Source organism: Mustela putorius, unplaced genomic scaffold (assembly GCF_011764305.1).
Source record: "Mustela putorius furo isolate JIRA1106 unplaced genomic scaffold, ASM1176430v1.1 tig00000731_pilon_pilon_pilon, whole genome shotgun sequence".
NCBI lineage: Eukaryota > Metazoa > Chordata > Mammalia > Carnivora > Mustelidae > Mustela > Mustela putorius.
The window spans coordinates 1,102,028-1,127,830 of record NW_025421461.1 but is presented as its reverse complement, the minus strand read 5'-3'; the positions used below and the strand labels follow the sequence as shown (position 1 = coordinate 1,127,830).

The window sequence follows — 25,803 nt, the reverse complement described above, 5'->3', positions numbered from 1 at the left end:
TGACAGGGAGCTCACCCCTCAGCGGAGGCAGCCTTTGAATAGTGCTGATGGAAGGAGTTCCCCTCAAAGTTGCACTGAGCACTGTCTTCCCAGGTCCTTCTCCACCCGTGGAATCTACACAGGATGACCCCCAGGCTGTGTGAGGAGTGTCAGCGACACTTGCCTTCACAGGGGGCTCAGTCTTGCTCCCCATAGGTGACAGGCTCCAGGCTGCTGGGTGCCCTCCTCTGATTATATCCTGTTCTGGAAAGATCCTTCCCACCCTCCACGAGAGCTGGCCAACAGCAGACTCTCAAAAATTGTCTTTAATAACATAGTGAGCCCATTCAAAGAGCAATGTTCTAATCCTGGCACAGAGTTCTGAAAGTTCACTTATTAAATAATTTTTTATTTATTCCCTACTATGTAAGAGGCCCCATGATAGGGGCTGGGAATAAAATGGTGCCCCAAACAAACAGGATCTTAACCAGGCTATGGTGAATCCCCCTCAGGATGCTTCCAGCAGCTGGGGTCCACAGCTCTGATTCCAGGAGGCCGCTATGCTTGTTGCCAAGCAGGGTGGAGGATCTATTAATATACCCCAGGGGCAGCCCTCAGCCAATAAGACTGGTAGGAATTGGTGTATAGATACCCTTCCCCACCCCTATACCCCAGACATTAAGTCTTACACCATTTCCCAGAGTCGCCTTGTGGTATTGAACTCCAGGTACATTTCCGCCATGGTAGCTGGTATCATAACATCCTTTCTTGGCTGCCTTTCCTTCCTTGTAAAGTTTCCTGAACAACTTGTACTTAATCTTCTTCTCAGGGTCTGCTCATGAGGAGTGCAAACTAAGACAGTTCTGACCCTCACAGGACTTCCAGCTAGTGGGAACATAGATAATAAACAAGTAATAACAAATCAATATATGATCAAAAATTATGATAAGGGGTGTGAAGGGAAAAACAGGATATGAATGAGAGGCTAGGTTTTGAGGAGTGTGAAGGTACAGCTTGGGTGTGTTAGAATGAAAGGTCAGGAAAGGCCTCTCAGGAGAAGTGACGTTTAAACAGAGACCTGGAAGATGAGGTCAAGGAAATAGCATTCTAGACAGAAAAGAGCATGTGCAAAGCTCCTGGGGCACAAGGGAACTTGGCATAGTTGGATTACAGGAAAAAACCCAAATCTCTCTAAGTATAGTGAGCAAAGGAGAGAGTGGTAGACAGGAAACTGGAGGGCTAGACTATCTAAATCATGGATTGCCTCATAGGCAGAGCAAGAAGTTTTTTCTTTTCTCTCAAGATAATGGGGGAGCTTCCATCAATGGTAAACTACAATTATTTCAGACGATTTCCCCTGCTGAGAATACTAGAAAAGCTGGACAAAATTAAAAAGGAAAACACATCTACTTGAAGGTACCAGATAACTATCAAGGTAGTGAAAATTGTGGGAATTGCAGGGCCAAGATTTGGAACAACATGGATGCCCAGAAAGTGAGGCTGGAAGTAGATATCACTTTTCCCCTCAAGGGGATTATTGACTTGAAAGCAACATCTGAGAGGCTGAGAAGCCGAGAAGACTTTGTTTCAGACTCGTAGGGTTTGGAGTTTAGAACTTGTTGAGGTGGCAGCATTTCTTAAACATTCAAAGCTTTGGGTTGGGATCCTTAAGGGCTGCATGTTAAGAATAAAGGTAAAAAAAAAAAAAATAGACAAGCCTTCACAGGAATTGAATCCCAGCTTTAATCCTCGTCAACTAAGGTAATCTGGGATTCCCCAGCTAAGGTGATCCCAGCTTAACTTCCTGCCCAAAGTTCAAGTAAGGAGGAAGATGACATCAAATGATTTCTATACTTTTTCATCCTCAATATCCAGGCTGACAAGAATATAAGACTTGCCCCTAGATAGAGGAAAATACACACACACACACACACACATTAAAAAGAGACCCAAGATGGGGCAGATATTGGAGTTACAACATGGACTTTGAAATAACTAGATTCAGTGCTCAGTGAATTACAAGGCAAGATAATAATTTGGCAATGAAGGGGACTCTAAAAAAAGGGAATCATAAAATAAAACATATGATATGATATGATAAAATAAAATATACTTAATCATATGATCCAGCCATTGTAATCCTTGGTACTTACCCAAATGAACTGAAAACTTAAATGAACATATAAAACCTCCGTGTGAATATTTAGGGCAACTTTATTCATAATTGCCAAAACTTGGAAGCAACCCTCAGAGGTGAATGGATAAACAAACTGTACGACATCCAGACGATGGAATACTACTCTGCACTAAAAAGAAATGAGTTATTTTGGCATAAAAAGATATGGAGGCATGTGAAATGCATATTTATAACTGGAGGAAGCCAATCTGAAAGGCTATATATTGTATGATACAACAGCATGACATTCTGGGAAAGGCAAACCTATGCAGACAGTACAAAGATCAGTGGCTACCAGGAGCTTGGGTGAGGGGAGACATGAATAGGCAGAGCACAGAAGATTTTCAGGGCAGTGAAATTATTATACTACAGTGGATACATGTCATTATACATTTTTCAAATCTCATAGAAGATACTCATCAAGAACGAACTCTAATGTGAACTATGAACTTTGGGTGATGATGATGTTTCAATGTAATTTTATGATTATAACAAATATCCCACTTCGATGTGGGATGTTGATGGTGGGGGAGACTATGTGTGCATACGAGGTGGGATAAGGCTTATGAGAACTTTCTGTGCTTTCTGTTCAATTTTGTTGTGAACCTAAATGTGGCTCTAAAACATAAAAATGTATTATTTTCAAAGGACTGGAAGAAAATCAACCAAAGTGGGAGGAGGGAAGGAAGGAAGGAAAAAAGGAAGAAAGGAAGGAAGGGGAATCAAAAGGAAATTGTGGACCTGAAAAAATAAGTCACTGAAATTAAGAACTTATAAGTAGATAAGTCTAATAGTTGATTAGATACAACTGAAGAGAAATATAACGACCTGGAAGGTAAGTCACAGGAAAATATCCAGATTGAAGAGACAAAAGAGTCTAAGAGAAATATGGGACATGGTACAAAAGACCTAACATACGTGTAACTGGTGTTCCAGAATGAGAGGGGAGAGGGGTGCCTGTGTGGCTCAGTGGGTTAAGTGTCCAACTCTTGATTTCCGCTCAGGTCATGATCTCAGGGTCATGAGATTAAGCCCTGTTTTGGGCTCTGCACTCAGCACAGAGTCTGCTTGGGATTCTCTCTCTCCCTCCCCCTCTCCACACTGCTTGTGCTCTAAATCAACCAAGAATAAATAAATAAAAAAGGTAAAAAATAAATAAATAAAGTAATAAATAAATAAATAATAAAAAGAGGAGAAAGAAAGTACAGGACAGTGGTAGTAGTTTAAGAGATAATGACTAAGAATATTTTTAGATGAATGAAAAGACATTGAGCCATGGATTTGAGAAGGGCTATGAGTATTTGGGAGGATAAATACAAAGAAAACCACACTTGAGTAGAGCACATAAAGTTACCAGGGATTGGAGACAAGAAGAAGAATCTTAAGAGTAGACAGAAGAAAAAAATTAGAGGGTTTCCAGTTTCCAGTGTTCATCTAGTCAGCTCTATGCCCCAGGTGGAGCTTGAACTCACAACCCTGAAAGCAAGAGTTTTGTGCTCTACTGACTGACCCAGCCAGAAGCCCCTGATTTCTGTTCTGAGAAGTTCGTTTGCAATTGCTGGAGGTGAATGGGTGGTAGAAGATCAGTTAGTGGCTCAGCAGAAAGGCCATGTGGGTACAACGAGAGTGGTGGTGGGGGGGGACGAGAGTGTGATGACCACGTTGAGGGAGCTCTGCGTTGCGGAGATGGAATAGACCGCTTGGTGACGGGTAACACATGGGAGCGAGGAAAGGAACCGATCAAGGGGCATCCCCGGATCTCTGGCTTGCGTCTTCAGTACACAGTGGTATCATTTACTGAAATGGGCAAGAGTGCCAGAGGCAGTGCTTTGGATATGTTATGTTTAGTAGGTGATTTGCTGTCTTCGAACTTAATTATCCTCTTCTCCAACGTGGAGAAGCATTCAAAGCATTATTAGCTCCTATTATGACAGACGTCCGAGTTGAAAGGTCAGGGTGACAGTTCAAGGCAGGCAGCTGGAAGCAGGGTCTCACCATTTTTACCCTGGGCTCCCTGTGTCCTTAGCCGCTTTAGATCCAGAGCTGCAACAACCAGGCCAGCCCAGCTGTGTGGCTTAGGGGCTCCAGAGCTGGTGTAGCCAAGGGTACTAGAGCCAGCTGCTCAGGAAAAAAGGAGAAAAATCCATTAGCCTTCAATAGTAGCAGGAGATTAAACTCGAATCCTGCAAGACAAAAGACCTTAAGGTATTTTTTTCCTCCTTTACCCAAAACTTTTAAATTCTGCTTCTGCAACCTGATGCTTGCTAATCTGCCTTCTACCTTTGGTGTATATTGTTTTGGTTTGCTAGGAGATTGGTTTGCTGGGAGATTAACACTCACCCTCATTCTTTCTGGAGGGAATTTTCCTGGGAGGCGAGGTGCACCAGAAATTGTGGTTTCTTGTTTTTTTCCAAGCATTGATTCAATTCAATTCAATTCAATTCAATTCAATTCAATTCAATTCAATTCAATTCAGATATTTCTGGAGGAACTTCTCCATGCCAGGTGCTGTGGGAGCTCTTTCGAATCTTTCCTTCATTTGGTAAACATTTCTCTTCCTTCTGACATCCACCCCCACAGGACTTTTTCTCTATTACATTCGTATGCCAAGTTCACTCACTTGTAACTGTACCAATTGTCTGAACTGCCCTTCGCCTAGACCTTTACAAGCTGCCTAGCCACTGTTCTGGTTAGCCCTGTCCTGTCACTGCCCCCCAACACACACACCAGCACAAATACACCTCACATGCTCCATAGCCTACCACCTCACTTGACCCTAGCACAGATTAGAGTCTGACTTCCTGTCATCTCCTTATGTGGGCATCCATCTGCCTCCGTCGCCTGAGCTCCATGACCGTGGGAGTTTTGACGTACACACTTACACACAGTAGGTGTTCAATTAATGCTTGGGGACTGATCGAGTGAACCACTCTGCTTCTGCTCCCACCCGTTCTCCCTGAGAGGGTCAGGGGCCCTAGGGCAGAAGCACATCAGGGTCAGGCAGGAGCTCAGGCCCCTATCTGGAGCTTGAGGACAGTGTGTAAGGACCCCAGCCATCCCAGCACCTACTGGAAAGATCATGGGCCCTGGGGCCAGATACCGGTGGAAGAAAATCCGCTCTACCACATCCTTGTCAATGGTAAAATGCTTGGTCTCTCTCAGCCTCAACTCCCTTACCTGTAAAATGGGGGGCTTGGTGGCATTTGCCTTATTCCAAGGATGAAGCAATTTAAAATAAATCTTGTGCCTGGCATTAGAAGTAGTAGTTCAACTAACTGCGGTCACCTATCATTCTTCTATTCTCCCTCCCCCCGCCACACACACTATCACCTTCACTGTGGGACCCAAGCCCCCTTTCCAGCTTGTTTCCTACTGTTTACAGAAAAGGAGTGCCAGAGACCTTCACCCAGAAGTCAGCAGCTTGCCCCCTTCTCTTTCTCATTTGTGTAGCAACTGCCTATTGGGTGCCTTTCCCGTGCCAGGCACAGCTCTGGGGACCGGCTCATGTCAGGACGAAGCTCTGCCTGCTGGTGCTTACTTTCTGGAGGTAGAGCAGACGAGCTGCCCACAAGCCCACGAACAAGCTAGCCCATTCTAAGTGGATGTCAACGCCAGAAGGAAGTCAGTCAGATCCAAGGGGTGAGAGGGCTGGCTGGGGTGCTCAGGAGGGCCTCCCTGAGAAGCTGAGACAGTCCTCACGAGGAGCTATGGCTGAGCATTTCAGGGCAGGGGCACAGGACCCAGAGGTGGGAATGGGTTTGGCGGGGCTCTTGGAGGGAGCAGGGGAGAGAGGTGGGCAGGATAGCAGGGAGCCAGCGGAGCAAGGCAGCGTGGGGCCACGTGCAGATTCTGTTCCTGGCCTTGAACTGGAGCCTCAGCCCAGGTCTGGAATCAGTGGGCTGTGAACATGACTGCTAGCTGAGTCACCACGGCCTTCTCACGAAGGACCTGGCTCACCGATTTTCCTTCCTTAAATTGGCCACCGCCCAGCCAAACCCACAGGAACCCAAATCTTGTTTGTTTTGAATTTCCAACCTTCTCGTTCATTCACGTACTCACACAACAAATATTTGTGAGAGGTGTATTGTATGCTGAGTGTTTTGCCGGGCTCTGAGACAGGTCACATACCTTGGTGCCCTCAAGCAGCCCAGAGACTAGAGATTTCGATGCCTCCGCTTTCCCATCTACAAAATGGGCAGGCTTGAACCGATGTCCGTAAGATTCTTCTCTTCTAGAGTCCGGATGACAATGGAGAAGGCCGTAAACATCTCTGCCCAACATGACATGTACAACAGAGGGCTTGGAGAGAGACAGAGAGATTCTTTTTGCTCCCAAACTTAAGGTGTAGAAGTTCCCCCATTGTTGAGTCGCGGAGCTCCATTCCCCACCCCACTCCCCGTTTCCAACTGATCCAAAAACGATGAAAGATTAAGAGATCACCGACTCACCTCTCCTTCCTGAGCTGCACTGACAAAGGACTTTAAGCTGCCTTCTCTGTCCCCTGATCCAGAATCTGGGTTGGTGAGCCAGGGAGCTATTTGCAAGGCTGCCCTTTTTGGTTAACAGGAAAAACTTCTCTGCTCATAGCCAAGGGGAAGGGCAGGACAACCAGAACCTTTCTTCTTTTAGCAACAAGTTATCTTTTATTTTCTCCCGGAGCCATCTGGACATGTGGGAAGAGTGTGGGGCGGGAAGGGTTTGGGCACTTTAAGCAAATCACTCACCGGCTCTATGACCTTAGACAAATCACTTACCTCTCTGACCCTCAGGCTCCTCTTCAGTAAAATAGGAATAATTAATAATAATAATAATAATAAATTTCTAACAATGTTTTTAAAGATTTTTTTTTTTTAATTATTTGTCAGAGAGAGAGGGAGAGAGAGCGAGCACAGGCAGAGAGGCAGGCAGAGGCTGAGGGAGAAGCAGGCTCCCCGCCGAGCAAGGAGCCCGATGTGGGACTCGATCCCAGGACGCTGGGATCATGACCTGAGCTAAAGGCAGCTGCTTAACCAACTGAGCCACCCAGGTGTCCCAATAATAAATTTCTGAGAGGATTAAATAACATCTCTAAAGTGACTCGCACGTGCCAGTAACATGACAAAGATTATTAATACAAATATAGGGACATTATGAATTGATAATAATTACATTCCTTCCATGATATCCCCCTAGCTAATACAGCACCCCCCCGGCTTAGGGTGGGCTTCAGGGGCTTGAGACATCTCTCGGAGGGCTGGGTGTTCCCTTGTAGCTCGGACGCTCTGAGCAGTGCACCTCCTTCCCGGTGAGGCAATGCAAGCCTTCAGGTAGGTTGCAGCTCCTTCTCCCAGGGGTCAGTAACTGTTCCTCAACACAGGAGGGGCGGAAGTGGAATGTGCAAAACCAGAGAGTCGTTAAAAGGATGAGCTAGTTTTGTACGATAACAGGAGTCGATCTCAACCATGTTGGGTGAAATAGGAAAATAAAATACATCAGGCTAGACACAGAATGCCATGTATATGAAACAGTTTAAAACCCCTCATACCAAATAGTGGTATACACTGTATTGTTCATCACGCATCCGTCCAAAGGTATAAAGATAAGCCTGGGGGCACCTGGGTGGCTCAGTGGGTTAAAGCCTCTGCCTTCGGCTCAGGTCATGATCTCAGTGTCCTGGGATCGAGCCCCGCATCGGGCTCTCTGCTCAGCGGGGAGCCTGCTTCCTCCTCTCTCTCTCTGCCTGCCTCTCTGCCTACTTGTGATCTCTGTCTGTCAAATAAATTAATAAAGTCTTTTAAAAAAAGAAAAAAAAGATAAGCCTGGAAGATGGAGCCACACTCATGATCGCCGTCCGTCCAGTGAGGGGAGAAGTCGGACGAGGGGATGGGGCATTTCAGAGCTGCAATGTTTTCTCTCTTAAAAGAAAAATTTGACGGTGAATATTCCATCCAGTTAACATGTAACTTTAGATGGTGAACATGAGGGTTTTGTTATCTCGTGCACGGCTATGGTTCTGTATCTTTTTTTTTGACAAGGCAAATAAAAAGAGAATCCGTCAGAGAAAACACTGGCTAAGAAATCAGAAGGAATGACAGGATTCGAGAGTCACCATTTTCCTAGTGTTACAGTTGTCTCAGACAAGGACCATCAGCGAACGGTGGTCGGGGAGTTGGGTATCCAAGGTGCCAAGTGGCACCGTGGTTGGCATTCGTGAGGGGGCAGGGCACCTTTTCATGGAGATATCTGGTGTCACCTCCTGAACAGGCGACCCAGCTGGGTATCACCATGTGGAGGACAGGGGACGCCAGGCAGCACTTGAGCGGAATCAATACGGAATACAGCCCGTCACCTGGGATGTCTTCACCCCCAAGATGGGAAACCCAAAGCCAAGCGAGCTTGCAGACCTACCATCCCGCTCCCAGGGCCTCACGGGGGGATAGAAGAACATTAAGCACAGGGGAGGAAACCATCAGAGATGCCGACGTGGGACATTCTGTAAGACTGAGGCTGAGTCCATGTCCAACAAACCAAAGAAAGGAAAAGAAGAGAAAAATGAATACTTACCATTTGCATGGACACGGGTGGACTTCAAGGGGATTATGCTAAGGGAAACAAGTCGATCAGAGGAAGACAATTATCGTATGGCTTCACTCATATGTGGAATACAGGAAATAGCCCAAAGGATCATAGGGGAAGGGAGGGAAAACGGAATGGGAAGAAGTCAGAGAGGGAGACAAAGCATGAGACACTCTTGACTCTGGGAAACAGACTGAGGGTTGCTGGAGGGGCGAGGGGCAGGATGAGATAGCTGGGTGATGGGCATTAAGGAGAGCATGTGATCCGATGAGCACTGGGTGTTACACGCACAAATGAATCATTGAGCACTACATCAGAAACTAATGATGTGGGGCACCTGCCTGGCTCAGTGGGTTAAAGCCTCTGCCTTCAGCTCAGGTCATGATCTCAGGGTCCTGGGATTGAGCCCCGCATCAGGCTCTCTGCTCAGCGGGAAGCCTACTTCCCTCCCTCTCTCTGCCTGCTTCTCTGCCTGCTTGTGATCTCTCTCTCTCTGTGTGTCAAATAAATAAATAAAGTCTTTAAAAAAAACGAATGATGTACTATATGTTGGCTACTTGAATTTAAAAAAAAGAGAGAGAGAGAGAGAAAAGAGAGAAAGGGGACAATTCTAGACCCAAACAAATGACTACAGAGACATAGCAACCACATGCCATGTGTGACCCTCGGCTGGGTTTTCTCTCTCTCTTTTAAGATCTTTATTTATTTGACAGAGGGAACTAGAGAGCACAAGCAGGGGGAGCAACAGAGGGACAGGGAGAAGTAGGCTCCCCACTGAGCAGGGGCTCCATCCCAGGATCCCAGGACCCCAGGATCATGACCTGGGGGCAGATGCTCAACCGACTGAGCTACCCAGACAGACACCCCTCTCCACTGACTTCTGATTCAAAAGAGGCAGCCAAGAAAAGCTGCAGAAGACAGCTGGGGAAATCCAAATATGGATTAGATAGTAGATGGTGTTTTGAATTATTACTGATTTTCTTAAGTGCGGAAAAGCTAAATCTGTGGAAGAGAATTCCGTGTCTTAGGGCTGAGGAGTGAATGTCACGTTGTCTGCAAACGGTTTCCGGGCATCTCAGCAGGAAAGCGGATGGTAGACAGGTACCAGTGTGATCACTTGTTAAAAACCTTGCTGGAGGGTCTGTGGGTATTCATTCTCTACTACTTTTAACCTTTTTCTGAATTTTGAATTTCGTAATAAAAAGTTTTGAAGGAAAAATTTTTTTAAATGGAAAGAGAAACTAGGTCTTCCCGCAAAAGTTTGTGGCTCTTGCTGTAGAAACTGCTGTTTGCTCCTTTGAAGCATGTTCTGCTAAAACTATTTGGCATTTCTGAAAAATTAGCACAAATCGAGGGACCGGGTACACTAATGAAAGAGGAAATTCACATCTGAGTCGCATATGTAAATTGCAATCATGAAAATCAGGGCTTTCACTGCATTTCTAAGAAATGACCTTTTTTGGATACTCTTGCTTTTGTCTTACCTCTAGGACTCTCCCAGAGAAGGATCAACAGCATGGCCTCAAAGGGATGGGGTGGGGTTGGCAGACGCCAAGGCGTGGATGAGACAGATACCCACAGCGTCAGAGAGACCACGACACCCAGCATGGTAGAGGTTCTCAGGGCCAAAATATCTCCGCTGTTCTTGCGTAGGGTGGAACTGCCTCATGGGAAAATTTTGATCAACGTGACAATGTTTCCTCTCACCAAGTAATCCGCTTAGGGAATTCAGGCTGTTTGATGAAACACAGAGATAAAATATACATGAAACGAACATATGTAAAGGGTTTAGGACAGCGCCTGGAACCTGGTAAGCGCTACAGGAATGCTCACTCTTGTTATTATTTCTAATGAGCATTTAAAGAACTCCTTTAAAACAATAAAGGATATATTTTCAGTGAAGAAAGGTCGTATGTTTATAGGGCATTGAACCTGCATAAACAAGCGATTGTGTCGAAAAAATGTGCACAGGGTGGGGAGGGGACAGAGGCAAAATCCATCCTCCCTTGACACGTGCAAGCATGTAAATGCCAGGGTTTTGCTTGGAAGCCTGTGTGACCCAGATCTGGTCACAGTGGCTGCCTTTGAGCAGGGAAAGGGGCTGTCGAGAGTATCTAGATGGAAGGGAAATTTCTTTTTTGCTATATTCCCTTTCACACTGTTAGAATTTTTCTTTACCATGTGCTCGTTTTAACCGTTTAGGTATCTGAATGTATCAGCTCCAAAACCTGGAAGTATACAAGTATCTCTAATCTAGGTTCCAGATTCTTCTGTCCCCTTTAAGTGTGGGGCTTAAAATTAGAATCCCACGTCCCCCCGGGGAGAGAGCTCTGAGAGAGGGCTGGTTTCAGAATGAGGTTCAGAAACCTGCAGCACCTGTTCTGAGAGCCCAGGAAGGAAGGGATTCTATTTGCATGGGTCATGAAATTCGAGCTCAGTTAACAGTAATAATAAAATTCCTCGCAATTCTGTGGTCCTGAAGGGACGGGTCACACGTGCTTTGGTCTGCCTGGTTTAATAAAATCTATTATCAGCCTTAAGAAGCCAGAAGAAAAAAGTGGATAATCCCATCTGTATGTTCCTGTTTACACAGTCAGGAACAGGAAAAATGAATCTTTGGGGCTGGATGTCAGGATGGTGGAGATTCTAGGGTGGGGGGTGCTGCCTGGCAGGGAGGGAGCCTTTTGGGGGGCTCCAAATGTTCTAAGTCTTGATCTGGGTATGCACATATGTAAACTTGCTGATTAACCTGCACACTTAAAATATATGCATTTCACTGCATGTAAATTACATTTCTAATTAGAGAAAGTAGAAAGCAAATAAAATCCACTACCTGTAAAGGGTGTTGAACAAAAGCATTAACAAGCTGTGATCAACCATGAGACATTAGGAAACCCTACCCTCCCATCCTTGGCCAGCCCAAAACTCAGATTGGAGCTTGTTCGACTTTTGTTTCACGCCTAACCTACGCTGGCTTTAAAACTCCAGGGTGGGATCTCATGGAGCAAGCAAACACATGTGGCTTCAGAGAGTAGCTGTCAGCCCAGCAGGTCTGTTTCTGGAAGGCACGGTCCGCTCGGTAGACAGAGACAACTTTCTAACGGTCAGAACTAACCCCCTGGGAGCCAGCTGCTCTGTGAGCTGCTGAGAGCCCCAGCCCTGGGTAGGAAGGTAAGGAGGAGGTGTATGAGGGCATCTGACAGTGACTCTGGCCATGCCCCGCTTCAACAGGCAGGAAATTCCTAGGCACACAATCTCTGATCGGCTCTGGCTCGCAAATCCAGTCCCTGCCAGCCTGAGTCTGGTTTTGTTACTTTTCACTGGCACAAGTAATACATAAGTATCTACTCTGAGTAAAACTTAAAACGTTACAAATAGGGCTAAAGTCCCCCTTGACCATCTATGCCAAGCCTGGTCCCCTCTTGTCCTACCCAGAGGCAACCATCGTCACCACGCATGTCCCATCAGACTTCATAAGCATCGCATTCATATGTATGGGGACACAGAGAATGCTGCCATGTGTGATCTTTACTACAGGGTATCTTACGGTGGGTATCATGATTTGTCTTGACGATCATCTAGCTCCTGCTTTGTACACTTTGTATAATATTCCTGGTTATGACCTGTGTACCTCATCCAGCCATCCTCCGTTGGATGGACATGTATGTTGTTTTCAGATGCTCCCAATTATTTTTTTATCTTTTTATTATTTTTTAAAGATTTTAATTTATTTATTTGACAGAGAGAGACACAACGAGAGAGGGAACAGAAGCAGAGGGAGTGGGAGAGGGAGAAGCAGGCTTCCCACTGAGCAGGGAGCCCAATATGGGGCTTGATCCCAGGACCCTGGGATCATGACCTGAGCCGAAGGCAGATGCTTAATGACTGAGCCACCCAGGCACCCCCAGATGCTCCCTATTATTAACTGTGCCTCTGTGAACACCCTGGTGCACCTGTGGCATGTGGAGAAGGTCCTCGTGCACCTGTGGCATGTGGAGAAGAATGGCACGTGTGTCGTGACTCCCTCCCTCCAGCAGGGTGCAAGAAAGCATTTCCCTAGGTCCCTTCTAGCCCTCCGTATTATTGAACTTGAAGATTTTGCCACCCTGGTAGATGAAAATTCATTTTTCATTGCTGAATTGCATTTCTCTGATCACTGAGATTGAGCAGTTTTTAGGTTTGCCAACCCTGTTTCCTCTCCTGCTGCACTCACTGTCATCCAAGTCAGCCTTTTGTGTTCCTCCCCGCTGCCCTCACTCCTGTCCTGACTGCCCCCTGGATGCCCTCCCCCTTCCCCTCCACCTGCCGGATTCTTTCCCATCCTTCCAAGTTTCCTTCCTAAATGCCTTGGGCTTCAAAATCTGTCTCAATCCAGTCTTTTTTTTTTTTTTTTAAGATTTTATTTATTTATTTGAGAGAGAGAGTGTGTGAGAGAGAGCATGAGCATGAGAAGTGGGAGGGTCAGAGGGAGAAGCAGACTCCCTGCTGAGTAGGGAGCCCGATGGGGGACTCGATCCCAGGACTCAAGGATCATGACCTGAGCCAAAGGCAGTCGCTTAACCAACTGAGCCAGCCAGGCGTCCCTGTCTCAATCCAGTCTTAATCCCCAGGAAGGTTTCCAGGGAGTTGGGAAGGCGTGGAAAACGAGTTACGAGAGTGTGTTAGGGGCTACGGTGCTAATCCACCACACTGTTTATTGAGAACTTACTAGGTGCCAAGAACTTGTTCTAAGACTTTAACTGTGGTGACTCCTTTCATTCTGCTAACAACCTGTGACCTGGGTACAATTATACCCACTCATGAGAAGAAAAGACGGAGGCACAGAGAAGTTAAGGGAATTTCCCCAAAGGCTTCCTGCAGGTAAGCAGCCAAACTTGAGGTTCAAACCCAGGGTGTCAACTTCTCGAGTGTTTTGATAGGGCTTAGGAAGCACAGAGAATGGGCATTTAACGTGGCCTGGGGCAGTCAGGGATGGCTTCCTGGAGGAGTTGGCCCCTCAGATGAGCCTGAAGCCAGAACAGGAAGAGATGACCCAGCAATGAAATAGGAAATGGGTGTCAAGGAAGAGGGACAGTGCTGAGCAATGTTTGGAGGCTGGAGAGTGGGGTCACCCTGGCTGCAGCTGGGAACGTGTGCCACGGGGCTGGAAGAAGCTGTGGTCCAAGCTGTGGGGCAGGGCCAGCTTGCGGTCATATCAGTTTATACCTCACCCCAAGGCCGGGCCAGTCCTGTCCTTCCCCTGCTCTGGCGGGGACTCCGAGCAGTCCCAGGCCACCCATCTCAGCTCCTAACACACAGGTGCAGGGCGGGAGGGGGTGCCGCTGATTTACATCCTATAGGTTGGGGGGAAAACCCAGGAAGTGCAGCTCAGGCACTAATCAAATCTCAGGCTAATAATAAACGTCCTGAGTAATGAGCGGCTTGGGCTGGAGCAGGCAAGGTGGCCGGAGCCGGGCGGGCCAGGAAGAGTGGCGTGAGTAGCTGGGGAGGTGGCCGGGTGGGGGTGAGTGGGGGCGAAGAGGGCTCGGCCAGGGGTACCCTGCATGGATTCGATGGGGATTGCTGCGCACGGCCTCCACAGCAGACAGGCAAGCTCGGGCAGTCTGAGGGTTGCCCCACGCCTCTGCACATGGACAGCCCCAAGTCTGGGGGCCTTGGGGGTCTGTACCTTGCACCCCAGGAGAGGAGCCTGGAGCTTGGAAGATCAGCACATAAGCGGAAATTCCATCCCAGATGCCCCCGACCCCAAGCTGGCCAGGGCACCTCAGCCAGGTTGGCCAGGAGGTTTAAAAAGTATTTTATTTTGAAGCCAAAGTGCGGAGGAGAGTTTAATGCAGCTTCTGCATACATCCTCCAGCTTTGACGATTATCAACATATGGCCCCCCCTTTCCATGCCTTCCGTGTTCCCCCAGCAGCCCCCCATGGATCATTTAAAAGCTAATAGCAAACACTGCATTGTTTGATTTGTGGATTCCTCAGCATTGAACTCTAAAAGCCTTTTAAAAAACAAAAATGAAAAAATTAACCATCAAACTCTGACCAGTTTGAAAAAGAAGCCCCCCCCCACAGCCCCCAGGTTCACCTGGGTGGCTCAGTCGGTTAAGCGTCTGCCTTCAGTTCAGGTCACGATCCCAGGGTTCTTGGATCAAGCCCCACGTCAGCAGGGAGCCTGCTTCTCCTTCCCCACTCTGGCTGCCACTCTGCCTACTTGTGATCCTTCTCTTCCTCTCTTTGTCAAATAAAAAAATAAAATCTTAAAAAAAAAAGATATAGAATGTCGCCCCTCTAGTATTACCAAATAGCTGGTCAGTGTTGAGAATTTCCAACTGTCTCATCAATGTCTTTTCCAGTTGATTTGTTCAAATCAGGATTTGACTACGCCCCCATTATGGCTTTGACTACACACTTTATTTTTAAAGATTTTATTTATTTATTTGACAGAGATCACAAGCAGGCAGAGAGGCAGGCAGAGAGGAAGGGAAGCAGGTTCCCTGCTGAGTAGAGAGCCCGATGCGGGCCTCGATCCCAAGACCCTGAGATCATGACCTGAGCCGAAGGCAGCGGCTTAACCCACTGAGTCACCCAGGTGCCCCTGATGACACATTTTAATCTAGAACAGTTCCCCTCTGGTCTCCCCTTTCCCCCTCCTATTTATTATTGAAGAAGCTGGATAGTTTACCCTGTAGAATTTTTATCAGGGTTTTAAAGGCCTGTTTGAAGGCCCGAACCAGGAAGCATAGTTTGTTGGAGTGGAAGGATCCAAGTCTGTGCTGCGCAGAGGGGACCCCAAGGGTGGGTTTGAGGGGCTCTTCGGGGCCCTGGGTGACCTGGCCTGGGTTCATGCACTGCTACCTCCCGCTCTGTCCTGCTCCTATCAGGCAGGGAGCACATCTTTTCTCTGATTCCTTTTTAAACCTACTAACCTTGTCCCCAGACATGTCCCCAGCTAAGGGCTCAAATGTATAAAATTTCTAAGACCTTCAGAGCAGGCAAGGGCCAGAGGCCACCTTGGCTCAGGCTGAAACTGCCCCGGGCCCCCAGGACCACGGGCCCGGAATTGGTCAGAACCATGACGGGGCACTGAGCGTGGCTGCCATGTGCCCCAGAATCCGCCCTGGCCTGGAGTTCAGGGTTCTAGCTCCCTGGTGTTCACAGACTCCCTGTGTGAGCTTGGATGAGCCTTTCACCTCCCCTGGCTGTGTTTCCTCAGCTTTACCATGAAGAAGGGCCTCTGCCCTACCAGATGTCCCTCAGAACCTCGAAAGGGCTTTGAACCTGCCAAAGCCCCTCTTGAGAAGTCCCAAGCAAAGGCTCGGAGAAGGGCTGCAGTTAAAAAAGCTTTGGGTTTCTTTAATCTGGCATTTTCCGAACTAATGTGACCACAGACGTCTTTCTCGGTACAGAACTTCTTAAGCCAAGCACACGAGGAATCCCAGGCAGAGGGGTCCGACCATCATCCCCCTGGCTGCTCTTGGGTCTCAGGGTGCAGGAGGCCGGGGGTGTGAGCCTGGTCCTCAGAACCAGGCGTGCAAGGGGTTCTCCCTTCTTCCCTCTGTGTCAACAGAAGTTTCTTGAGGTTCTATTCTGCCTGGCTGGTGTCAGTCTTGGGGTTTTCCTGGCTCTTTGGGGGGTTGGATGATGGTTCTGGGATTTTCTGTAGATCCAGGTCACAGTGGAGGAGTGGGGAGCAGGCATGGCACCATTGGGTCCCTGTCAGGTCCCACAGCTTGGTGGCATCCAGATCACGAGTATGTCTCAGAAGCTCTCTAGGGCTGCCCTGTCCAATCTAACCCAGAAGTCCCCCATCCATAACTTCACAGTGTGCTGGGGTGGCAGCAGCACCCTCCTTCTCCTCTCCCCAAAAGAGGGAAGGGTCAGAGTCCTCTCTAATTTGGTTTGATCCTTTTGTATTTTCAGTTTGTGTTTTGAGTAGATAGTGGTCACACACCGGAAGTACAGAAAGTATTAAAAGGTAGATAATAGGAAGTCTTCCTTCTCTCTCCGTCCTTCAGCTGCCTAGTTCCTGCCTCCCTGGAAAGAAATAGGCTGAACTGCCGTATCCTTTATACATCACACAGTTTACCGCCTTAAAGTGTGCGAGGCAATGATGCTGAGTGTGTTTGCAGACTGATGCAATCAGCACTATGATCTAATTTTAGAACATCTTCATCACCTCACGCTCTCCATTCCTCCCCACCCCAGGCCTTAGGTTATCACTAATCTGCTTTCTGTCTCTACAGATTTGCCTGTATTTTTCTTTCTTTTTTTTTTTTTTTAAGATCTTATTTATTTATTTGACAGACAGAGATCACAAGTAAGCAGAGAGGCAGGAAGAGAAAGAGGAGGAAGCAGGCTCCCTGCTGAGCAGAGAGCCCAATGCGGGGTTCAATCCGGGAACCCTGGGATCATGACCTGAGCCAAAGGCAGAGGCTTAACCCACTGAGCCACCCAGATGCCCCAGATTTGTCTGTATTTTTCTTAAAAAGATTTCTTTATTTATTTGGGGAGTGGGGCAGAGAAAGAGGGAGAGATAGAATCTCAAGCAGATTCCCTGCTAAGCACGGAGTCAGACACAAGGCTCCATCCCAAGAGCCTGAGCTCGAAACCTGAGCCAGAGTCAAGAGTCAGCCACTCAACCGATTAAGCCACCCAGACACACTTAAGCTCCTGTTTTGGACAATTTTATAAAAATCGAATGTGGTTTTATCCAATTGGGGCACCTGGGTGGCTCAGTCGTTGGGTATCTGCCTTCACCTCAGGTCATGATCCCAGGGTCCTGGGATCAAGCCCCACAACAGGCTCCCTGCTCCCTCCTCTCCTACTCCCCCTGCCTGTGTTCCCTCTCTGGCTGTGTCTCTCTCTGTCGAGTAAATAAAATAAAAATCTTAAAAAAAAATCCAATGTGGGGCACCTGGGTGTCTCAGTGGGTTAATCGCCTGTCTTTGGCTCGGGTCATGATCCCAGGGTCCTGGGATCAAGCTCCACATCGGACTCCTTGCTCAGCAGGAAGCTTGCTTCTCGTTCTCCCTCTGCCTGCTGCTTCCCTTGCTTGTGCTCTCTCAATCTCTCTCTGTTTCTCTGTCAAATAAATAAATAAAATCTTTAAAAAAATCCAATGTGGTGTTTTGCAAACTGCCTTCTTCCTCCTAGCATGATGTTTTTAAGCTTCATCCATTTTGTAGTATATGTCAGCACTTTTTTCCTTTTTATGGCCCAATAATATTCCATTTAATAGATCTACCACGTTTTATCCATTCATCAATTGATGGACATTTGGGTTGTTTCTGCTTTTTGGCTATTATGAATAATGCTGCCATGAACACTTGTGTTCAAGTATTTGGGTGGACATGTTTTCATTTGTCTTGGAGCGGAATTGCTGGGTCTTAGAGCAATTCTCTGCTTAACACTTTGAGGAACTACCAAACTGTTTTCCATGGTAGCTATACCATTTGATACTCTTGCTTCCTGTATGAGGGTTCTATTTTCTCCACATCCTCAGGAATACGTGTCATTATCCCTTTGTTCATTATAGTCATTTTAGTACGTATGTCAGTGTGGTTTTGATTTGCATTTCCCTATTGACATGTGATGTTGACCATCTTTTCATGAGCTTAGTAGCCATTCACATTATCTTATTGGAAAAATGTCTAACTCCTTAACCTATTTTTAAATTGGGTTGTTTTTCACTATTCAATTATAAGCATTCTTTTATATATTCTGGATCCTCCAACATATATATGGTTTGCAAATATTTCCTCCCACTCTGTGTATTGTCCTTTTATTTTCTTGATAGTATTCTGTGAAACACAAACGTGTTTAATTTTGATAAAGTCCAATCTCTCAATCTTCTCTGTAGCCATTTATGCATTTGGTGTCATTGCCTAACCCCAAAGCATGAAGATTCACTTGTTTTCTTCTAAATTTATCATTTTAGCTCTTACATTTAGATCTATGATCACTGGGAGTTAATTTTTGGGTATGGTGGGAGGCAGGAGTCCAAATTTCCTTTTTTTAAAAGAAAGGATTTATTTATTTATTTGAAAGAAAGGTCACAAGTAGGCAGAGAGACAGGCAGAAGGAGAGAAGGAAGCAGGCTCCCCACCAAGCAGAGAGCCCGATACAGGGCTTGATCCCAGGACCCTGGGATTATGACCTGAGCTGAAGGCAGAGGCTTTAACCCACTGAGCCACCCAGGTGCCCTAGGTGTCCAAATTTCTTGTTTTACACATGTCTATCCTATTCTCTCAGCAATCTTTTTGAAGACTATCCTTTCTCCCATTGAGTTGTCTTGAAACCCTTGTTGAACATCAATTGACTATAAATGTTAGGCTTTATTAATGGACTCTCAATTCTATTCCATTGGTCTATGGTTATCTTTATTCCAGTACTACACTGTCTTATTTACTATTGCTTTGTAGTAAGTTTTGAAATTGAAAACTGTGTCTTCCAACTTCCAAAAAAGTTCTTCTTTTTTGAGATTGCTTTGGCTCTTCTGGGTCTCTTGCATTTCTATATGATTTAAGGATCAGCTTGTCAAATTCTGCAGAAAAGTCAGCTGTGATTTTTTTATTAGGATTGCATTGACTCTGTAGAATAATTTGGGGAATATTGCCATTTTAACAATATTAAGTCTTTCAATCCATGAATATGGGATGTCTCTCCATTTATTTAGGTTTTTTAAGATTTCTGTCAAAAAATTTGTAGTTTTCAATGTACACAAGTTTGGCACTCTTTTGTTAAATTTATTTCTAAGATTTTTATTTAAAACACCAATTTTTTTGTTTATTGTATTTCTTTATAATGTTTCTTTGTATGTATGCTAACACTTAACAGATTTGAACTTTCCCCCTTTTTGCAAAAAGGAAGGAAGGAAGGAAGGAAGGAAGGAAGGAAGGAAGGTAGGTCCGACCCTATGAACTATACTGTTATGTACACTATTTTTGTTTTTGTTTTTCCACATAATATATCTTAGAGTTCTTTTCATAGCAATATACAAAGAGCTTTGTAATTCTTTTTTTAGAGATGCATGTAGTCCTGTATATAAGCATACTATAATTTACTCATTCAGTCCTCTATTGATGAGCATTTCAGTTTTTACCAATCTTCTGCTATTACAAACATTGCTGCAGTGAATTTATTATTTCACACTCTGGGATAAATCCCAGAGTTTAACCACTGTATCACTGGTAAATGCATCAGTAATTTTGACAAATGTTGCCACATTTCCCTACCCACCCCCCCTACTTTCCATACTGAACTGGAGTACCAGTTTCCTCATGACTTTGCCATTAGAAGGTATTATTAAGCTTCTGGATTTTTAAGTCCATTAAAGGGAAGATAGTATCAGCCTATAAATGCTGTCTTTGGAATGAACCAGACATCTTTATGATGTTTTTCCCTGTCTGTGAACTGTCCACTGTGTTTGTTCAGTTTTCTATTGGGTAACTGGCTTTTCCCCTTCTATTTACAGATATGAACTGCAATGTTTTGTTCTCACTTTCTATTTGCCTTTAGACTTTTCTGAAGGCATTTTTGGTCGTGTTTGGGGTTTTTTTGTTTGCTTGTTCTGTGAAGTCTATTTTATCAGTCTTTTCTTTTACGGATTTTGGATATGGGGTTATAGTTAGGCCTTTCATACTCCAAGGTTACAAAGAAATATCAGGGCATTTTTTTCTCTAGAACTTTTGTAATTTTATTCTTTTTCACACTTAAATCTTTGGGCTGGTGGTTTTGTTTTTGTTATACACACACACACACACACATATATGTATATGTGAAGTTATTTACATAGATACATACACATGTATATATGTGTATATGTGTGTGTGTATATAAATATATATATATGAAATTATTTCCTGTGCTGGTTTCTGGTCCACTTACTTTGTCTATTCCAGGAATCCTCTCCCCTAAGTTTTAAAAGCAAAAGCCAAGATTTTTGCTTTTCCCTCTCTCCACTCCAGGACACTTCTGCCCTGAGTCCTACTTGAATGGAGGAAATGCAGGCAGGAGAGGGGGAAGAGTAAAACTTGAATATTGTCCCAGCCCAGCTGCCTATAACACAGTGCAAAAATGGAGACTGCTTTTCATTCCACAAGTCTTTACTGAGGACAGCAATGTGCAAGGTCATTTATGAGCATTTATCAAGGACCTATTATGTCCTGGTTTTATGGAAAGCACAGACTCAGAGATGAATGAGACAGTGAAATGAGGCAGAATGGCTACACCTCCAAATGTGAGTTACAAAACAAGAAAGATGACCAGGTAGACATGCTCAGACCACAAGGTCATCCAGGAAGACACATGTGAGACAGCTCAGAGGAGAGGAGAGGCAAGAGGATAAGACAGGTACGGGGGCAAGTGTTTTTAGAAAATTATGATGCTTAAGCTACAAGTTGAGGCTGCGGGAGAAGTTCCCAGGCCTGGAGGGCTAATTCGAGGATATACCATTATTAATAAAAATATTCTATCATTATAAGAGATTCTATGGTTTTATATTACTATAAAATGATTATAATTGTGACTATAATTAATCCATTATATTTTATACCACTTGTATCAGACAACTAACCAGCACTTGGCAGCTGTGTCTCAGACCAGTTACATGCATGTCACATACACATCCTTGCGAGAACTTTCTCTGCAGAGGAAAGCCAATATCCTCCATTTTGCAGATAAGGAAAGCTGAGGTTGTGTGCCGTTTCCCAAGGTGATTCAGTGGTGAGTTGTGGTTTCCCCACCACACGTACTTTGGTTCTCTCAAAGGTCAGCCACTGAACTGTGGCAAATCAATTTTCAAAATGAGCTAACAGGAGGCAAAAATTATAATAGGTAGAAATGGTCATCCCCTTTTTATAAACCAAAACTGAGAAAGTGACTTGACTAGGATTCCCAAGACCCAATTTAGTTCTGACTTAAATCCTGTGTGGGGACAATGGGCTCACCACCCTGAGAATCTCTGAAAGGTAGTTTGGGGTGGGGGCTGGCTGAGGTCAGTCTCCGACCTGTGTTCAGTATTTCAGAAGAGCCTCGTAGGAAATCAGTTACAATGAACTGAAATGAAAAGCCACCTTCTCATTCCCTTCTTTGTCTCTTCCCATCACCTTGTCCTCTTACCTCTCCCACCACCCCAACCCCTCTACCTCCTCTTCCTTCTTCTTCATGTAAATAAAAGTGAGGTTGTAAGTGGTCATTGCCTGTTCTCCTGCGGGTGCCCCAGGTATCAGGCTGTGACCTCCTCCGGGACACGCACCCCATCTCTTCACATTGGAATCCCCTCCTGACCTCACCCCACTGGTGACAGTCTAGCTCAAAGCCCCCAGTTCACACTGTGTTTACTTAAAGACTGGATGAGAAATTCCTCCCGTCTTGAAGTTGTTTTTGTCCTTTCTTTTCAATTCAAGATTTTTTTGACAAAATTGGAAAGAGTCAGAAGGAGGACCTGAGATTTTACATCCCTCCTGTTCCTTTCTCATGGGGATGGGACTCTCTCCCCACCACAGAGAGAGATATGGAGTTGTCTTGGGCCCTTAGGCAGGAATTTGCCCTTTTATTCTTCCCTTGACTCAGGCCCAGGCCTTGGCCAGCACTTACTCCATATTGCAAGGAGTGGCAGTATTAATAAGGGCAATAGCTCAGAAGGTTAACTTTTTACTAATAGCCCAGTACAATGCCAGGCAAAGCAGCTGCCATGCATGAAATGTTCACATTGTCCATATAAAGTAAACAATAACATCCCTATTTTACAGATGGGGACACTGGGGTTCCAGGAGGTGACGTTCTGCCCCAAGACCACACAGTTAGGAAGTGCTGGGCCCGGGATACATAGTCCAGTGGTTCCCAGCCCTTGCTACCTGATAGCTTCACTGGGCTCACTCTCAAAGAGTCTCAGAATATAATAGGCATACAGTGCTAGTTCTTGACTTTCCAATTTTATATACTATGTGTTAACTTCCTACTTTGTAAGACAAGAACTCAATTCTTACATCACCGTCTGTGTCCGCACAACCTCTCCTCCACCCAGTCTCCCAGAGCCCTGCCTTTTGTTAGACCCATGAGACTGTGAGCACGTCTGATACAGACAATGGAGCTGACCGGATGATGGATGGAACAGCAACAGCAGTGTACTCAGCCAGCCTGGCACATTGTGTGGTTGAATCCATCAACACCACAAATGTCTTTGGATCCCTTCAGCCAACCCAGCTGTTCAAGGATAGACTGCTCTCTTTGCTGTCGGCTAATCAGTTGCCCTCAAATGTAAAATGCTCTAGAGTTCTGTTCTTCCTTTTATTCATCCTCTCTTGTAAGTCCCAGTATTGCCTTTGTTCATTGACAGTGGTCTAATGGCTATCTCCACTCACACAAATGCGTAACATTTGTTACTCATAATTCAAAGTCTCTGAGTTACTCATGGACTGTTGCTCACACATTTATGATGTTGTGGATTTTGTTCCCAGCGGAACCATACGGGTTCTATGATTTCCCTGGGCTTGATAGCGCCTCAGTTTTCTCTGTGTGTATCAGTAATTTATCCGCAGCTCTGTGACAAGCTCAGCCTGTCAGTTGGCCAAACATACTCACTTGTCTATTATTTCAACGTTTTCATTGGAGACCTTTCTTCCCTCTTTTCTTTTTTAGCTGGGAGAGGATTCCCTCTAGGCCTATAAATGCTGTCCCCAGAGACTTCTTTCATCATGATTCTGAGAATTTTAACTTCATCTCTTTGCTGAGATGGAGCCACTCTTTCTCCCCCTCTCCTCATTGTTTTGTTTACTCCCTGCATTTGATGGAGCATATCCCCCAGTAGCTCACCAGGAAATGGTGCATGGATGGAAGATAAACTTTTTTTTTTTTAAAGATTTTATTTATTTATTTGACAGACAGAGATCACATGGAGGCAGAGAGGCAGGCAGAGAGAGAGGAGGAAGAAGGTTCCCCGCTGAGCAGAGAGCCTGATGCGGGGCTCCATCCCAGGACTCTGGCTGGGATCATGACCTGAGCTGAAGGCAGAGACTTCAACCCACTGAGCCAGCCAGGCGCCCCAAGATAAACATTTTTGAGATTTTGTGTGTCTCATAACATCTTTATTTGACCACATACTTGATTAATAACATGCAGTGTTCTAGACTGAAAATATTTCTCTTTTTTTTTTTAAGATTTTATTTATTTATTTGACTGAGAGAGATCACAAGTAGACGGAGAGGCAGGCAGAGAGAGAGATAGAAGGAAGCAGTCTCCCTGCTGAGCAGAGAGCCCGATGCAGGACTCGATCCCAGGACCCTGAGATCATGACCTGAGCCGAAGGCAGCGGCTTAACGCACTGAGCCAACCAGGTGCCCTAGACTGAAAATATTTCTATCATAAATTTGGAGCATTGTTCCCTATCTTTTCCTTCTGGTTTGCTTTTGTGTGTGTGTGTGTGAAATATACAGAATAAAATTTAGCATTTTAGTCATTTTTAAGTGTACAATTCCGTGGCGTTAAGTACATGCACAATGTTTTGGAACCATCACCACTATCTACCCAAAACTTTTCATCCTCCCAGTTCCCTGCCCCGCCCCCAGTGCCTGGTAATCTCTAGTCTGCATTCTGCCTCTGTGAACTTGCCTGGTCTGGGTCCCTCACTCAAGTGGAATCATACAATGTTTGTCCTTTTGTGGCTGGCTTATTTCACTAAGTATAAGATCTAGAAAGTTCTTCCATGTTCCTCCATGTGTCAGTGCTTCACTCATTTTAATAACTGGATAATGTTGCAGTGTACATAGCTCTTTTTACTTATCCTTTCATCTAATGATAAACACTTGGGCTTTCCACATTTTGGCTATTGTGAATAACGCTGCTGTGAACGCTGGTGTACAAGTGTCTGTTTGAATCGCTGTTTTGAGTTCCTTGGGGTGTATTCCTAGAACCGGAATTGCTGGGCCCAACATTAGCTCCGTATTTAACTTTTTGAGGAACTGCCAGATTGTTTTCTATTGTGGTTGCCGCCTTTTGCATTCCCATAATCAATACATGAGGGGTCCGATTCCTCCACGTTCTTGTCAACACTTGTTATTTTTCCCTTTTTTGAAAATAGCCGTTCTAATGAACATGAATGAACATATCTCACTGTAGTTTTGATTTGAATTTCTCTAATGACTGATGATGATGACTATTTGTATATGCTTATAGGCCATTTGGATGTCTTCTTTGGGAGAAATGTCAATTCAAGTATTTTGTCCCTTTTGGCTTGACTCGTTTCATTTTGGTTCTTGAGTCTCGGTAGTTCTTTATATCTTCTGCATATTAATCCCTTATCAGAGATATTTGCCCCCATTCTGTGAGCTCCCATTTTTCACTCTCTTGATATGCACAGAAGTTTTAAATTTTTATGAAATCCAGTCTATCTAGGTGTTGTATCAAAAGTGTCATTGCCAGATTCAATCCGTGAAGACCTTCCCCTCTTTTCTTCTAAAAGTTTTATAGTTTCAGCCTTAACTTTAGGTCTCTGATGCATTTTAAGTTAATTTTTGTATATATTGTAAGGTAAGGGTTCAACTTCATTCTTTCACATGTGGATATCCAGTTTTCTCAGCACCATTTATTGAAGATTGTCCTTACCCCACTGAAATATTTTGGACCCCTTTTGAAAGTCAATGGATTGTTTCTGTGAGAGTTTATTTCTGGTCCATTTCTATACCATTCCACTGTTCCAGGTGGCCGTCATCATTCCAGTATTATACTACTTAACCGTTTACTTTAGCTTTGCACTAAGTTTTGAAATCAGGAAGTGCTGGTCCTTCAACCCATCTTTTTAAAAAAAATTTTACTTTTTTAAAAGATTTTATTTATTTATTTGGCATAGAGAGAGAGAGATCACAAGCAAGGCAAGCAGAGAGAGAGAGAGGGGGAAGCAGGCTCCCTGCCGAGCAGAAAGCCCGATGCAGGGCTTGATCCCAGGACCCTGACATCACGACCTGAGCTGAAGGCAGAGGCTCAACCCACTGATCCACCCAGGTGCCCCCCTCCAACTATTCTTATTCCTCAAAGTTGTTTTGGTTTATTCAGGGTTCCTTGCAATTCCATATGAAGTCTTAGGATGAATTTTTGTATT

The 25,803-nt window shown here is 45.1% G+C and overlaps 1 protein-coding gene across 2 annotated transcripts in view; it reads left to right on the top strand.

The window, feature by feature from the left end:
- The first annotated feature begins 14,087 nt into the window (after positions 1–14,087).
- TNFRSF13B (TNF receptor superfamily member 13B) overlaps positions 14,088–25,803 on the top strand; it is a 42,251-nt gene continuing 30,535 nt past the window's right edge. For both annotated transcript variants that reach the window (XM_045083627.1, XM_013047889.2), the window contains exon 1: positions 14,088–14,183. In XM_045083627.1, the coding sequence (XP_044939562.1) occupies positions 14,123–14,183 (61 nt within the window). In that variant the 5' untranslated portion in view covers positions 14,088–14,122. The remainder of the gene's footprint in view (positions 14,184–25,803) is intronic.